This window comes from Antrostomus carolinensis, unplaced genomic scaffold, assembly GCF_000700745.2.
Source record: "Antrostomus carolinensis isolate BGI_N321 unplaced genomic scaffold, ASM70074v2 scaffold4784, whole genome shotgun sequence".
In the NCBI taxonomy this organism is placed as follows: Eukaryota; Metazoa; Chordata; class Aves; order Caprimulgiformes; family Caprimulgidae; genus Antrostomus; species Antrostomus carolinensis.
Window position 1 is genome coordinate 133,018 of NW_010312687.1, and position 14,825 is coordinate 147,842.

At 40.3% G+C, this 14,825-nt stretch overlaps 1 protein-coding gene across 1 annotated transcript in view; it reads left to right on the plus strand.

Annotated features, from left to right (window-relative positions):
- The window catches only part of MYLK (myosin light chain kinase), a 73,629-nt gene extending 61,456 nt beyond the window's left edge, over positions 1-12,173 (plus strand). The window contains exons 13-17 of the mRNA XM_010167068.1: positions 6,523-6,675; positions 7,635-7,758; positions 8,960-9,089; positions 9,936-10,055; positions 11,904-12,173. Coding sequence (XP_010165370.1) covers positions 6,523-6,675; positions 7,635-7,758; positions 8,960-9,089; positions 9,936-10,055; positions 11,904-12,151 — 775 coding nt within the window. The 3' untranslated portion in view covers positions 12,152-12,173. The remainder of the gene's footprint in view (positions 1-6,522; positions 6,676-7,634; positions 7,759-8,959; positions 9,090-9,935; positions 10,056-11,903) is intronic.
- Positions 12,174-14,825: the final 2,652 nt, after the last annotated feature.

Genomic DNA, 14,825 nt, shown 5'->3' on the forward strand with positions numbered 1-14,825 from the left:
ACCCAAGAGTTCCCTCAAGGCTACATTGCCCCCTAGAGGCCTCGTACACGTTAGGGAACAACCCTTAACCGCAGCGTGACACGCACATTTGGGGGCTTTCACGTCTTTTGCTGTCATTTGCGATCAAAGTATATGTGAGTTTTTGTGTGTTTGCAGTATAAGCGGTGACATGTCAGACAACCGAGGCAAAACTCAGTGACAGCAGTTGTGTGTGCTCCTAAGGTGTGCAACCAGGGTTGCTGCTCCAGTATGGTACGTGCTGGAGAACACCGTCATTGTCTAAGTAGACAAGGCAAAGGGAGCAGGTGAAACAGATGGAGAAGAGGTGAAATGTCATGCAAAAGACCAGTCTGCCAGCAGTGGCAGAACTGCTTCTTCCAAGTTCTCTGTGCCACCAGAAGCAAGATATTTAGATGCCGTAATGTTCAGCTGATGGGATTGGGTGATGTTACACTTGATTCAGATAACTCGATATGATATGCCTTGTGAAATATATTATGAAATTACTTGTTTGCTAAGGTGTCTTTAAGCTCATTTAACTCCTTGTGAGGAGAAAATTACATTACCCAAATGCAATGAAAATCTTTTTGATGCATAGCTATCGCTGCAATAATGATTAACAGTAATAATCACCTTTTGTCTTTCTTGCGATAAGAATAAAGTAACAGAAGTTAGGGAAGACCTGTGAGTCATCGCTTGGACTTTCCTTCTCCACCCCAGAGTGACAGGCTCCCAATCTGTCTTCACTTCCTTCAAGCCCAGCTATTTTTGCAGACTCACAACCATGAGCCATTATCTAAAATGGACCATCACATCATCCTTACAGAATGCAAATAAAAGTCATTGAGAACTGTATCTCTCTCTAGTTGTAGCTCTGCTTCCCTCTTCTGATTATCAGCTCAGAACTGCTCAATCTCATGCCGAAGTGTAAGACTCGTTCGTTTGGTGTCAGTCTCACATACCATCGCTGTGCCTGTAACTTAGCATTGGCATCCCCTCTGCCCCTGACATGGTGAGTGGGGCCATGAAGGAAGAGGCGAGCCCTGCAGCAGCACTGGACTTAAGGGCAGGTCTGCTACAGGCAGCTGATGGCCCAAAGCTCCCATGTCTATTGTAGGTCCTAAGTGAAGCAGCAGAAAGCATGGAATTGCATAACTTGACATAACTCCTCTTTTAAGGTAAGATTCTAGTGTTGAGAGACCTGTAACCTGCCTAGAAAGAGACTGTGTTTCCATTATGTCCTGTACAACAAGTACAAACCAGGTTTAGCAAAGAGCTGCTAAAGAGATTTCAGTGGGTGAAGGGTCTTCCCTGCAGAAGAATAAATGGGTAGGATGTAATCTCAAGTAGGAAAGAGGGTGACAGCGCTCCTCCAAAACCCTGCAGTGAAACCTCTCTCCTGTCCTTCTGCTGTGCAGGCCCAAGTACAGATACTGCACGCTCTATTGGGATGCTGCATCTGTCTTCCTTATGGCATGACTGACTTAATTCCATCCTACAGCTCACGGGTTCCCTTTCCGCATTTTTAAGCTACACATTAAATCCTTTTAATCTTTCTAGATAACTTATTCAGTCCTGTCTCTTCCTCAGTCTTTGTTCTTCCTTAAATTTCCTTGTTTGTATTCTCCACCTCATGTTTTTTATCTTCCACTTTTATCTTGCTCTCTGTCCTGTTCTGCATCGCAGTACTGTCCCACATACTTGATTTATTGCCTTTAACAGTCTACAAATAATACAGCTCGTGTATATCCTCTCCATTTATGTCTATTTCAGCATTTCTTTTTACATTTACAATAATCTTTATCTAATGACGGTTAAACCTCCTGAATTCTTTCCAGCTCCTTCTGTCCCATTTATTCTTCTGGGCATTGCTGAATTTGTTTGATGTGTTTTCTATTTCTAGTTCTTTTCTGGTGATCCATTTGGATAGTTGGTGTTTCAAATATTTAGTAATCTGAAACAATTTCTAAATTCTATTTTTATTTCAAACCAACTTTTGGTCTAAGATTTCCATGCTGCATGTAGGTACATTCAAAGTGGATAGCCCTTTTCCCTCTGTCACTATAGAATCTGACTAGTTCCAGTGAGGAATTGGCTGTGGCTCATTCAAACCTCTGCTTGCTTTCCGTTAGTTCTTGCTTTACCAGTGCCAGGCAGCGTGTATCTTTTCAGAGCAGGTGATCTCTGTCAACTAATAATTTTTTAATATGCCGTATCCGTAGGCTGGTTTTTTGATCTTTCTGTATATTATTTTCCTTCAGTGTCTTCCTAATAACACGCACCCCGATTCTTCAAGCATTCCCTTTCCTTTTTGCCTGTTGTGTAATTCATCACTGCTGTTACTCCTCCCTTGTTTGGCAGTTTGGGTTGGTTGAAAGATCTTTCAGCATTGTACACCTTTTGGGTGTGCTGACTCGGGACTCTGATAAGGCAAAGTACTCGTGCTGCTGGTTTACACTTGGCTCCATCTCATATTAAAAATTTAAGCCTTGTTAATATGAAGATGAGAGAGCGTTCCTTATTCTTTCAATAAAGCAAGCTAGGAGGGCTTTAATGTCATGACTGTACTGCTCAAAAGGAAATTAATAAGTTGTTCAGTGGCAATGTAAAATTGTGATTCCTCGTTAATCCGCTGGGCACATAAACCAAGGATGAGAACAGAGTAACACCCTTGCTTCTGCATTGAGCTGTCTTCCTTTGCATGAGTTCAGTGGTCTGTGTTTTCCTTGAGAGTACTGATGTGGGAGTCGGTCAGCCCTCAGCTAAGGAAAAGCTGGTTTTGTCCAGTAGATGCATGTCCCCCACAGAGTAGCCTGAGACTATTTATTTGTTTTATTTCACTTGTAAAAGAAGTAAATTATGACATGATCTCCAGGGTGCAGGCATTATCATGTGCATATTTGACGTGACCTGCACAGGTTTATCAGAAACAGATAGTACTCTTCTTACTGAAATCTGTTACTTTTTTTCACTGCTGATACAATGCAAAGATTGTAAGGAGGAGCTCAGTGTCATCCACCCAAATCAGTTGCTGCTGCGAGCACTGCTTGCAGAGCAATGCTCAGAGCCTCACATTTTGAGACATGCAGCAAACTCATCTTTCCTGGATTAGTGACAGTCTTAATGCAAAGATTTCTAAGTGAAGTGTGTTTGTTACCCAGGCAGTGAGACTGGCAACCACACTGGACCCTTTTGATCTTAACATTTCTAAATCTGCACTCAGAGCTTTGTTAGAACAGACCGATAAATGTTAAGGAACTTCTACAGGATAAAATATCTTTCTTCTTTATTTAGAAGTGGACACTGTGAAGGATTTTCTAAATAAATGGTTCTTGATGTGCCAGGAAGATGCCTGGTTAAGTAGCTGGAAAAATGTTTTCAGTAAACAACTTGCTGCTTGTCTAACAGTAACTTTGCAGTGTAAGCTCAATATTAATTTTCTGGAGCGGTAGCTCATCTTTATCACTTAGCTTCAGCATTCCAATGCTAAATTGTTTCCATAATCTGTCAAAAGGGTTGTTGGGCCATTATTACTTTAAATGGCTATTGAGAAATGAACAACCAAGACTTAGGTCAATGAAATCTGTGCTAAAGATAAGAATTTCTGGTTACAATATACACTAGTTGCTGGATTTTGTTTTCTGACTATAGACAGGGATCTAGTTCTCCTTTCGAGTATTTCCATGATAAGGCAACTGATTCACAGTGTAAAACTGTGGTAGAGAGAGAAAATAATTTTATCCTTATAAATTTGCAGCAGCACATTCAGTAATACGAAAATAGGTTCATTGAAACATTTGAATGAGTGCTGTTACACTGGTGTCTGGAAATGACAAAGTGAGTGGAGGCTTAACTGGTACCCATCTGGTAATTTACCAAATGCATGGGATGAGTCAATCCTACCACAGCATTTAAGATTTTATCCAATAATCCTGCAATTCTTGGAAAAAAAAAAAAAAAAGGAAAAAAAAAAGGGGGAAAAAGAAAAAGCCAACCAAAACAATCAAAGGGGTTTTTCCCTCTCTAATCTCCTTCTATTTATTCTCATCCCTCGGACACTGTGTGTGACACGCAGTCTCTCTTTGCCCAGAAAGCTGGATGTTTTTATAAGCACGGCAGCATGGAGCAGTGCTGTTCCCACATGAAGCAATGTCCCTGCATCTGTAGCAGTCTTTTTAGCATGGAAATGATCTCTCAATACTGCAGCTTTAATCTCTGGAAATAGGCCAAAATATTACCTAACGCAGCACAAGAGCTGCACAGTACTATTTGTGGTAACACTGTGCAGAGGTCACCTTTGCCATACTTCGATCAAGTATTGAAGGGAAATGGGATTGTTCTTGCTCTGGCTGCCCAAGTGTGTCCTCTGGAAGCTTAACTGGATGAAGAGAAGACATGCGTCTCCTATACTGACAGTGAACTAAGGAAATACTTCACAGCCCCTTCATTTGTATAAAATGTGAGCCTTTCTAGCAGCTGATGAATTGGCTGAGAGATTATTGTACTTACTACATAGTCAAAAAAGAGACAGTTTAGCAATCGGTATCTGGAACCCAAAACTTAGAACTGCAGTCTGGATGAGTTGGGTTTTTGGGGTTTTTTTTTCACTTTCTAAAACATTATAGGGAACAATGACATTGCCATAAATAGGAAAATGGTTAAATATTGGAGACAGGTTTAAGGCCTTGCAGGATTGCTTTGTGGATTCCATGGCAAAGATTTTGTTTCAACGATTTACCTGGCCACGATGGCTGATGTGCATGAGGGCAGAACGGAGTCTCATCGCACCGCAGCTATAGCAGCTCTCTATCAGGCATAAGCCTTGTCTCTTCTGGTAAAGTAAGTGTCAAAGTGTCAAAGACAGAGAGCAGTCTTTGTTTCATGGGAGCATTTTTTGGTACGTTAATTTTTCATCTTTCTGTAACTCCTGCCTATTATACATTCATAAATGGGTTTATGCCACCTTATACATTTACAAAGTCATGCTTCATTGTTGCATTTGAATGTGCCCCATATAAAGGAAAGTAAGACATCAAACACCTCCGTCCTGATTTACCTCTTTCTGCTTGAGAAGAAACAAACCTTTTATCTTCATCTCATGTATTATTACTAGCAAATTTCCACAGTATACACATAAGATCCTAGACTGTGCTGTGCTGCACACAACTTCCAGAAATGGTAAAGGATTTAGTATCTGCTCTGTCTGAGACTTCAAAGAATGTGTGTTTCTGCTTTGCTTATAGAAATAAAATCCTTAGGAACAAATTCCAAATCAGATTTTGAATGTAATTAGTAACAAAATAACTTCTAATGTTCTAATATTATTAATCCAGCAGCTCACTTCATTTGATCCCAATCTCTTTTTCTGCCAGTCTGTTCTGTGTTATTCAGTAGCATCACAACATTAATTTAGAATTATATACGTACAGTATTTTCAGAACCCTAGTATGTTCCACTTATATTTCCGTATTTTTAAAAAAATGTACTACTTCTAAAATGTAACTGGTTGTTGTAACTGGTTAACATGATTGTACAGAGAAAGCAAATAAAGTCTGTAAAATTTCATTAAGAATAGGTTATTATGTAAATTGCATGCCAGGAAGAAGACCCGGAAAACTGAATAACTTGTAGTTCTAATGAATAAGCAACCTTTCACCTGAAAGTTTTTACTAAAAGGGTGATATATACAGGAATCAAAAGTATCTGGACGCACAAAGGTACAGTATAACAAGGGATGATGCTCAACTGGAGAAAGATACTCTGCAAAAATGACACCATGATGTTCTGTAATTGCCTTTCGCTGGCAATTTTTCAGTTATATTGAGTAAAAAGCCTTGGAAGCTCAACTTAAGTTATAAAAGAGTATTATTTCCATTTCATGCATCATCATGACTGATTGAGAACATAAAGACCAAATTATTTTTTGATGCATCTGCATAAGTCTGCAGCCTGCAGTGATGTAGTGCTGTTTTATCTGGCTATATAACTCAGGGTGGTTTTGTTTACAGAATAGCCCTGTGGATTTCATGACTTCATGATGCACCTTTCTTCTTGGGCTCTCTCTGCAGGAGTAAATGGAATAAAATGTACAAAAAAAACTTGGTTTGACAGTAAAGGCACTAAAGTCACTCTGAAAACACCGGGGGGGAGAACCCAAAAAAACTCCAACAAACTATTCAGCTGAATTTGGTGTGAAAATTGCAGTATTATTTATGGAGAACTAGACAAGTCATTTAGCAAATTAGTATGCTCCACTTTCACCTAATTCTAGTTCTCTCCTCAAAAATGTCTTGGGAAAAGAGAAAGAAACAGCAGAAATTTTCCTTTCAGTCGAAATTCTAGTTCCCTCCCCATAAGACTATCTGTATTTAGCTTTGAGACCTCTTTCTTTTTTTAAGGGACCTTTTACTGATAAAGATCTGCAGAGCATAGGAGATGTCACACACGATTTTAATTTGCTCCTCTGATAATTTGCAAATTGACACTGTTTGTTTTGTGTCTGTCTGTCTGTTCTATCCCCAGGGTCAGTGGACTTTCTCCTTTCATGGGAGACAACGACAACGAAACCCTAGCCAACGTTACCTCCGCAACATGGGACTTCGACGATGAGGCTTTTGATGAAATCTCTGATGATGCCAAGGACTTTATCAGCAATCTACTAAAGAAAGATATGAAGTAAAGCTGCTGGACTTGATACACTTTCTGTGTTTGCATTTAACTGAACTTGTCATTCTTGTTTCCCCACTGTGAATCTCCATGTTGATGCAGGCACCGCTGGCGATACTTTATAAGGAGCTCTGTGTCTCTCTGTCTCTGTGTGTCCCCCTGTCTCTCTGTGCAGTTTATCTTACACGCAGGGTGCAGGGTCTGAATGAAGCACTTTCTTTTAATCGCCTGCTCATCTGCTTTTCCTTTCCCTCAGCCAAGATGCAGCCTGAGGTTTTGTGTGGCTGATTTTATCTTCACTGTTGTGTGACGCAGGTTCCTGCATGACATCTTCTGTCTTGATCTGAATGGGTTGCAATTTTGCCAGATTTATTTCCAGGTGTGAATTTTAAGCGCGGTGCCTCTTAGCAGGCAGCTTTCCTAAAAATCTAGTAATTGGGGAAAAAAAAAAATCAGATGGATGGAGAACAGAGGATTATTTACCTGTGTATCACAACTGAAGTGAAGAATGGGTGTGGCTTGATTAGAGATTGGGACATTTCTGTTTTGTTAAGTGCTCAGTGCTGCAGGGAAGGAGGGTATTAAGTTGTGGGAAAGGGAAAATCTCTGCAAGTGAAGGAAAGGAGATCTGGGACAGAGTTCTGCCAGCATGAGGTAGCTGAATCACTGCCATTGTAGCTCTGCTGTATGTGTTCCATGCCTAAAACATATGGCTTTTTGTGCTTTGTTTTATAACGTTTTATTAACACTTAAAAATGCACAGTTTTCTCCAAAAAAAAACCTACACAAATTGTGAAAGTGTGTTTATGAAGGAAGCACAGCTGGGAAAGCAGTGCCAAGTGATCTATGTTGCTGAATTTAGGAAACAGAAAAATCAGCTCTCAGAAAAGAGAGCACAAAATAATGTTAAAGCAGGTAGGTTCAGCCATCGTTAATGGCAACACTGACTACACTTTTTATATAAACAGGAGTCGTTTCAATTGTACTCAATGTCTTCAGCATCCTTGGCTGCAAAAAGACACCAAAACCATGGAAGCCAAAAAACTGTCCAAAGATAGGATGAAGAAATATATGGCCAGAAGAAAATGGCAGGTAATGAAGAGGACATAGAATTGGGCTAGTTATCCTAATAAATCTCTTTATTTCTAATGTTTATAATTCTCAGAAACATGTCATGCCAGGTGGTTTCTGCTGCTGGTGAAAGCTCAAGTGTGGCCAGAGCATGAATGCAGTAAAGCAGGTTTGGTTTCTACGGGCAAGCAGTAGGAGGGTGCACGGCTGCGTAGGTACAACACGTGATGATTCCATTTCAGGCTACTAAAAGGCGTATGGGTTCAAGTACAGTTTTTCCTACTCTTTTGGCAGCATGACCATCTCTCCTCCCTGTTCTCTCCATGCCACTTAGGCCTGGGGGGTTATGTTATCCTTAACAAACCTGAACAGTGAGGGAAAAGCATATCTGCCTGGCCTCTCTACAGTTACCTCATGTTGTGGTAGTTTCATTCTCCTAAGCCAGTAGTTCTGTCCTGTTGGAGCACCAAGCTTCTCATTGATTCGGTCAGATTGGTTTAATAATTTTCTTTGATGTATTTGGTCTCCGTATCTTCTTTTTTCTTAATGCTGGAACTGTTGTAGCAGGTCCATCTGTGCCGTTCTGATACCTAGGGGAGTTGGTATAAAATCCTGGATCCAGCCTTTTGAGTAGCCTACAAAATATTCAGTTATGTAAATCTACCTTCTATTTCCTCTTACTTTCTACTGTACATGCAAACTGTACAAAAATAGAAATGTCGGTACTAGAGGCAACGTAGTTTGAGCATATTTTAGTATCCTGGTGGTTGATTCTCGAGCCTGTCAGAGGTCTGTTTCCATCATGCATATGATACTTTCTCATTCGTTTCTTATTAGCTGGTTGTTCATCCTTGATGAAGCTCAGTCCAGCCCATATGGCTATTGAGAGAGCCACCCGCCACCAGAGTTAAGTTCCAGTTAAACAGGACATAGCTTTTTCACTGGCCCTCCTCTCACACAGCGCTTTTTATCCTCAGCTAACAGAGACATTCATTTAGGTATGAGTTCATCAGGGGAAGTTTATATCTGCAACTAAATTTGGTCATTCAGACCAGCCTGCTCTGTCTCTCCTAAAACAACAGAGCTATATATAAGCAGTTTGTCCAACAATTCCAGCGAGGTTTGCAGAGATCCCGGATAATTTGTCCGAAGCACGATTGTTACAGAAAATCACATGCCTGTTGGATTGGATTGATCAGAAGCCTTTTATGTTATGTCTTAGAAAACAGGCCATGCTGTCCGAGCAATAGGAAGACTGTCGTCCATGGCAATGATTTCTGGTATGAGTGGGAGGAAGGCCTCTGGGAGCTCACCTACCAGCCCTATAAATGCAGACAAAGTAGAGAATGAAGGTAAGGAATTCTGCTGCACCATATTTTTACCTCTCTGTGAATTTAAAACTTTTAGACAAAATGCTAGAGACCAATCATCAAGTTGGTTATTCCTGCTCACTCTCTCTCTGTTTTTATCCTCTTTTTTTTTTTTTTTTAAAGAAATCTATAAGAAATTCAATGTTCTCATATTGTTCTGCTATTCAAAATGCCCCAGCATAAGTACGGGCAGTAAACTCTTCTCTTTTTGAAGCCAAAAAATTAAGGCAGATTTGTCAGCTGCACTTTCTATCAGTTTGGGAATGCATGTTTATACAAAGATTACAGTGATGTATTGCCTTCTCATTCAAGCCAGCAAGCAACAAAGTATTAACACTTGCTGCAACCAAGACATACTCTGCATTAACCATGCTCCTCAAACAGGGACATTTAAGAACAAAAATAATGTGTCTAAATTACTCCCCTACGTCCCCATTTAAAATGTGGGTTTGGGTGTGTAACAATCAGAGGTTCTGATGTTTGACACTTCTGAAAGTCAAGCAAGTCATTTTGACATATCCCCATAGACTGTGGGCCTGATACAAGTTGAACTGGTTTACTCCACTAACTACCAAAAGTCAAGGAAAAAATAAAGATGATTTGTAGTGTGGTGGCCTGCACGTCGATTTCATTCTATTTATGGCCTGAATCTTTGTCCAGCTGCAAAAGATTGGCACAAAACTAAGAACGTCCTCACTGTCTCATTACCCTAACTGAATTAAGTGAAATAAAAGATGCTGTCGTTACCATCTGGTAATTAAAAATTACAATGCATCTTTTGAGAACATGACCTGTAAAATAATTAACTCTCTCTTTGCTCTACTCCAGATGCTTTCCTTGAAGAAGTGGCTGAAGAAAAGCCCCATGTAAAGCCATATTTTACTAAAACAATCCTTGACATAGAGGTTGTGGAAGGAAGTGCTGCTAGATTTGACTGCAAAATTGAAGGTACTTTGAATTAGCATATCTGTCTCTTCCTTTCCTTCCTTGCCAGCTTTCTGCATTGTGCTGTTGTTTAACTTTTTCAATTTTTTCTGTATTATTGTGGAATTGGTGCCATTTTGCTTTACCAATATCTGCATGCTACAGCATGAATATGTTGCAATAACAAATTATTTGTAGCTGCATGGGCTTGTTCTGTCTCCAAGTCTTTCTTGACTCTGTCTCCAAGAGTCAATGTGTGAATCACTAATTCAGAATAGCAAGTGGGAACAGTAGGATGATTTTTAAGGAAAGAAACAGTAAAACCAAGCTGCAATGTAGTACCATAAATTGCAAGAGTAGTCTTAGGGAATCTTAATGAGAAACCAAGAGTAAGTAGGAAGTCACTTGTCTGAAATGACAGACAAGTCTCAGGTGACCTCAAGACAACTGTAAGCCATGCATACATTGTATTACAGGCAAATGATTCCCTAACAGTATATTTGCCTGAGAAGTAACAATAATATTGCACAGGTTACAAAAGTCACATCTAGAAAATACTGTGTCATCGTTTGGTTTGGTTTTGTTTTTGTTTTTGTAACTTACAAGTTCAAGAAAGAAAAACTCGGACTGGAATATTCAGATATAAAGAATAAGTTTATGGGAAGGCACTTAAGGAGCTTGACTGGATCAGCCTAACAGTCTGAAGGCCAAGGCTGCTAGAGCTTCTGCTGCAATGAGATTGAACCTTCTGTATCACGGCTGTTGATGAAAGCTAGAAGTTAGGAAAACAAAATGGATAGAGTCGTACCATACTGCATGTGTTTAAGTTAGACAATTTCTAATCTTAAAATGAGGTTCAGAAACTGCCTCACTGACCTTCTGCTTGTTTGTTTCTGTGCTCCTAATCTCTCTCACTGCCTGTGTTTCCTACCTCACAGCGGAGATGTGAGGATGGATTATTGTTGCTGATGGATGCTCAGCATGAGGGGTATGTGCATAAGTACTGCATGGAATAAAATGGATGTACCATGGCTGATGTTCCAAACTTTCCAGTGTATCACTGTAACGTTCGTTGTGTATTAGGGATTCCTGCACTTTACTGCTGCTCAGTGGGAAGTCATCCTCCCATCACAGTCCAGAACTTGGCCGAGACCACAAGCCTTCAATTTGTTGTAGCAGCCAAGAGTACTGTATAAGGGATTGTTCTCCAGGACGTACTGTACGGCCCTGCTCTGGATGCTTCAAGTATGGCAGAGCCATTTGCTTCATAAAAGGCTCCAAAACTCCTGTTGAGATGCATAATCCAAATGCTTTTCTTAGACTCCCTCACTTACCCTAACAAACACAAAGAGGAAATGGGAGTGCCACAGTCACTGTACGGGACAGGCTGGTGTGTAAGGAGCAGATTAGGAGGAGAAAGATTCAGAATAGCCACAACAAAGCAACCTCAGAAGGACATTAAATTGTTGTAGCCCAAAACCCTTGAAATTCTGCATCCCAGTGTTGGAACTGTGAGTTCCACAAAAGCTGCAGCGTAAGGTAAGCCTCGAATACACTATTAAGATTCCTTTGCTGGCTGATGTCTGGGACACACAAAAAGGTGTCTGCAGTCACTGCAAAAGGAGTGGAAATTGGAATCTAGTGAGTACCTCAGTGACAACTTTCAATTTTTTGCTATTCAGAATGAAGTTGTTTCAGGTAAATGTGAAATGCCTCACATCATCTACATTTATTTTAAAAAGAATTCAATGAAATATTTGTATATCAACATATTGGCATATCCATACACAGATGGGGAATTCGAGTTTAAAGTAATTACAGATTAGTTAATACTCATTCATTGCAATTGCTGTTCTCTCTCCACCATTTCAGGCTATCCTGACCCTGAGGTAATGTGGTACAAAGATGATCAGCCTGTCAAGGAGTCTCGTCACTTCCAGATAGATTATGATGAGGATGGGAACTGTTCTTTGACTATTTCTGAAGTATGTGGGGACGATGATGCCAAATACACCTGCAAAGCTGTTAACAGCCTTGGGGAAGCCACGTGCACCGCAGAACTCCTTGTGGAAACAATGGCAAAAGAAGGAGAAGATGAAGATGAGGAGGAGGAAGAATGAAACAAGGCTCGAAGAAAAAAAAAAAACGAAAAAAATATATTTAAAGACTCTCCTTATAAGGCTCAGAAAACCAAGTTATCAAAAGCACCTTGTGTGATACGTAGGTCTTTGGGGGGTTGTTCTTTCAGCATGATCAGTTGATACCTGTTTGCTTTATGTATGGGCATTAATTCAAATCAGCAGGCAGTTCTAAGTTGCTAGCATGATTGGATTTCTTTTAAGCAAGTCATCAACTAAGTTGCCCAATCTATTTTGAAAATCAGATGTATGGAAAACAAGACTACAGTTATGTTCTGAAGGTCTTAAAGAAAAACAGTCCATTTACTGAGCTCGTTGCTCTACCCCATCACTTTCCTCAGCCAAAACTGCAGCTAAGTTGGCTCCCCAAGATCTACTTTACAAGGAATCATTTGCCAGACACACAGTGAATCTCTTCAGTCCTAAGGAACAGGCTGCTCCCTGAGCAGTACCTTCTATAAGGGAAGGTCTGACACAGCCAGCACTGCAATTTGTATGTTGGTATGGTTCATTTTTCATTTGTTTTAAACAGAATTTCACACTCCTAACTCCAAACACATTTACTGCGCTTTCTCAGTGCGCTGTTAGTGCCGTTGTAATACTGGCTGAAGTTAAACATTCCTGAGATACTTTTTGATCTTGCTTTTAACCAGCACACCTTGTCACCTTTCCCTTATAGAACCTGTCACTCCAGTGCAGTCACAGCTGACTACTTAAGAAACAGACTGAAAACACAAAGACTGAGAATATTTTCTGTTGTTCTGCTCAGTCTAATAATGACTTATGATTCATATATATGCTGCTGTGAAAAAAAACAGGTTATTGCACAAACAGTGACTTCTATGTGCACGTGTCTGAATGGAATCCCAGGTTAGTTAAAGTTTTACTTGCGTTTATTTGGTGATTGCAAAACAGATTTCAACTGATGACAAGCTGGAAACTCCCACAGTTTTTTGGAGTAGCCAAAAAGATAGTAGCCTGGATTACAAACTCCTTTATACTTAGCAGTTTCCAAAGAATCTTAACCTATATAGGACCTATTTCTACCTTATGCGCTTGACTGTCTTGTTTTTGTCTTAAACCTGCACCAGTAAGGCTGTTGCATTTTTTTAAAAAATGCAGAAAAACAAAACAAACAAATCCAAAATCCAGGTTTTTTTTCTCAGAAATGGTTAATGCACTCAGACTTAGTAACTTTGCTTTCCTTTCACAGTATTGGCACTTTTTAATTTTTTTTGTTGTTGTTGTTCAGAGGTAATATCAGAGGCTTCAAGGTGATGCATAATCCAAAACCAGTGTGTCTTATATCTATGTATCATTCCAAAAGTGTTTCTTTTTCTTTTACACTTTTTGTGCATAAAGTGCAACCATTTGCATTTCAAAGGTTACCTCTTTTTTTAAAAAAAAAAACATTACCTTAAATCCTCACCACTAAGTAGTCAGTGTACTTTACTACAGGTGTGTACAATATCAACCTTAGGTTGTTTGATATTACCTGGTTGTGTATGTGTTTCATATGATTTGCTCTTCTGCAGTCAAAGCCCAACTGTTGTGGCTGACACAATGGGTTTTAACTGCTTTACTCTTCGTTGCTAAGTTCAGATTGCCAGCATGTCTTTTCCTTTTCAATTGATAAAAACCTCTTGTTATACTAAACACAGTATTGCCACAATTCCTTATACAGAAAGGTTTTGAATCTGATTTAGAGCATACAGAGCTTTTCTCACGTTTTTAAAAATGTTTTAGGCAACAACGGGGTGTATTTTGTACCTTACTAAAAATATGCTAATGTTCTCCCAGTTTGTTAAACCATCAGAATTGCAAAGATGAGAACACTACGGCTGTAGTTACTCACAGTTCCTAAATAAACAATACCACAAAGCATGCTCCGTGTGTACTCTGTTGCAGGCGGCACTGCCTTCCCGTTGGCTAAGCGTACCGGTAGCAGCCAACTTCTCCTCTGTCTTGAGCTGCCTGGAATGCAAAGGGATGAGGTGGCAACAGTGAAACCTCCTCCATCTCTGTGGTGCGGCTGCACTTCTCCTACCCCCCAGCACAGAGGCTGTTCTGCCCAAGTGCTGTCAGGTACAGCCCCAGGCTGGCACTCATCGTAGCCGTGTGCTTGGCCACACATCTCCAGCCTCATCGCATCCTTCACAATGAACTGAAGTGTAAACATGGATGGGGCACTATGACAGCTGTGGTTTTCTTTTACAGTTGAGAATTCCCTTACAGTGGGGAAATGTATAGCTCAGAAAGACTGTAAGAGAAAAAAATCAGGGAAGTCTAAATGTAGATGTGAGCTTATACCAATGTTCCTAGAAATTGTAAAGATGAAGATAAGCAAACACGCTGACTCTGCCTTTATGCAGACTTCCAACCTGCAGTCCAAGACACTGTAGATCATGCAGGACCACAAAGAAACTCCCTAAAGCAGAGACAGTGAAACATCCTGCTTGCAGCAACATGTTGCTTGAGCAAGTCTTCAGCCCCCGAAACAGTCATCTTTGCAAGATGTGCTCCCCTGTCCTGTGAGTGTACCTGGCTTTATTCACTGACTGCTGGTCTCTGTTCAGGCAGACACATGCATAAAGCAGTGAAAGGTCTGGCTCTGACAGCCTGGTCTACAGGCAGGACAAGGTCTGCAGGGACATGT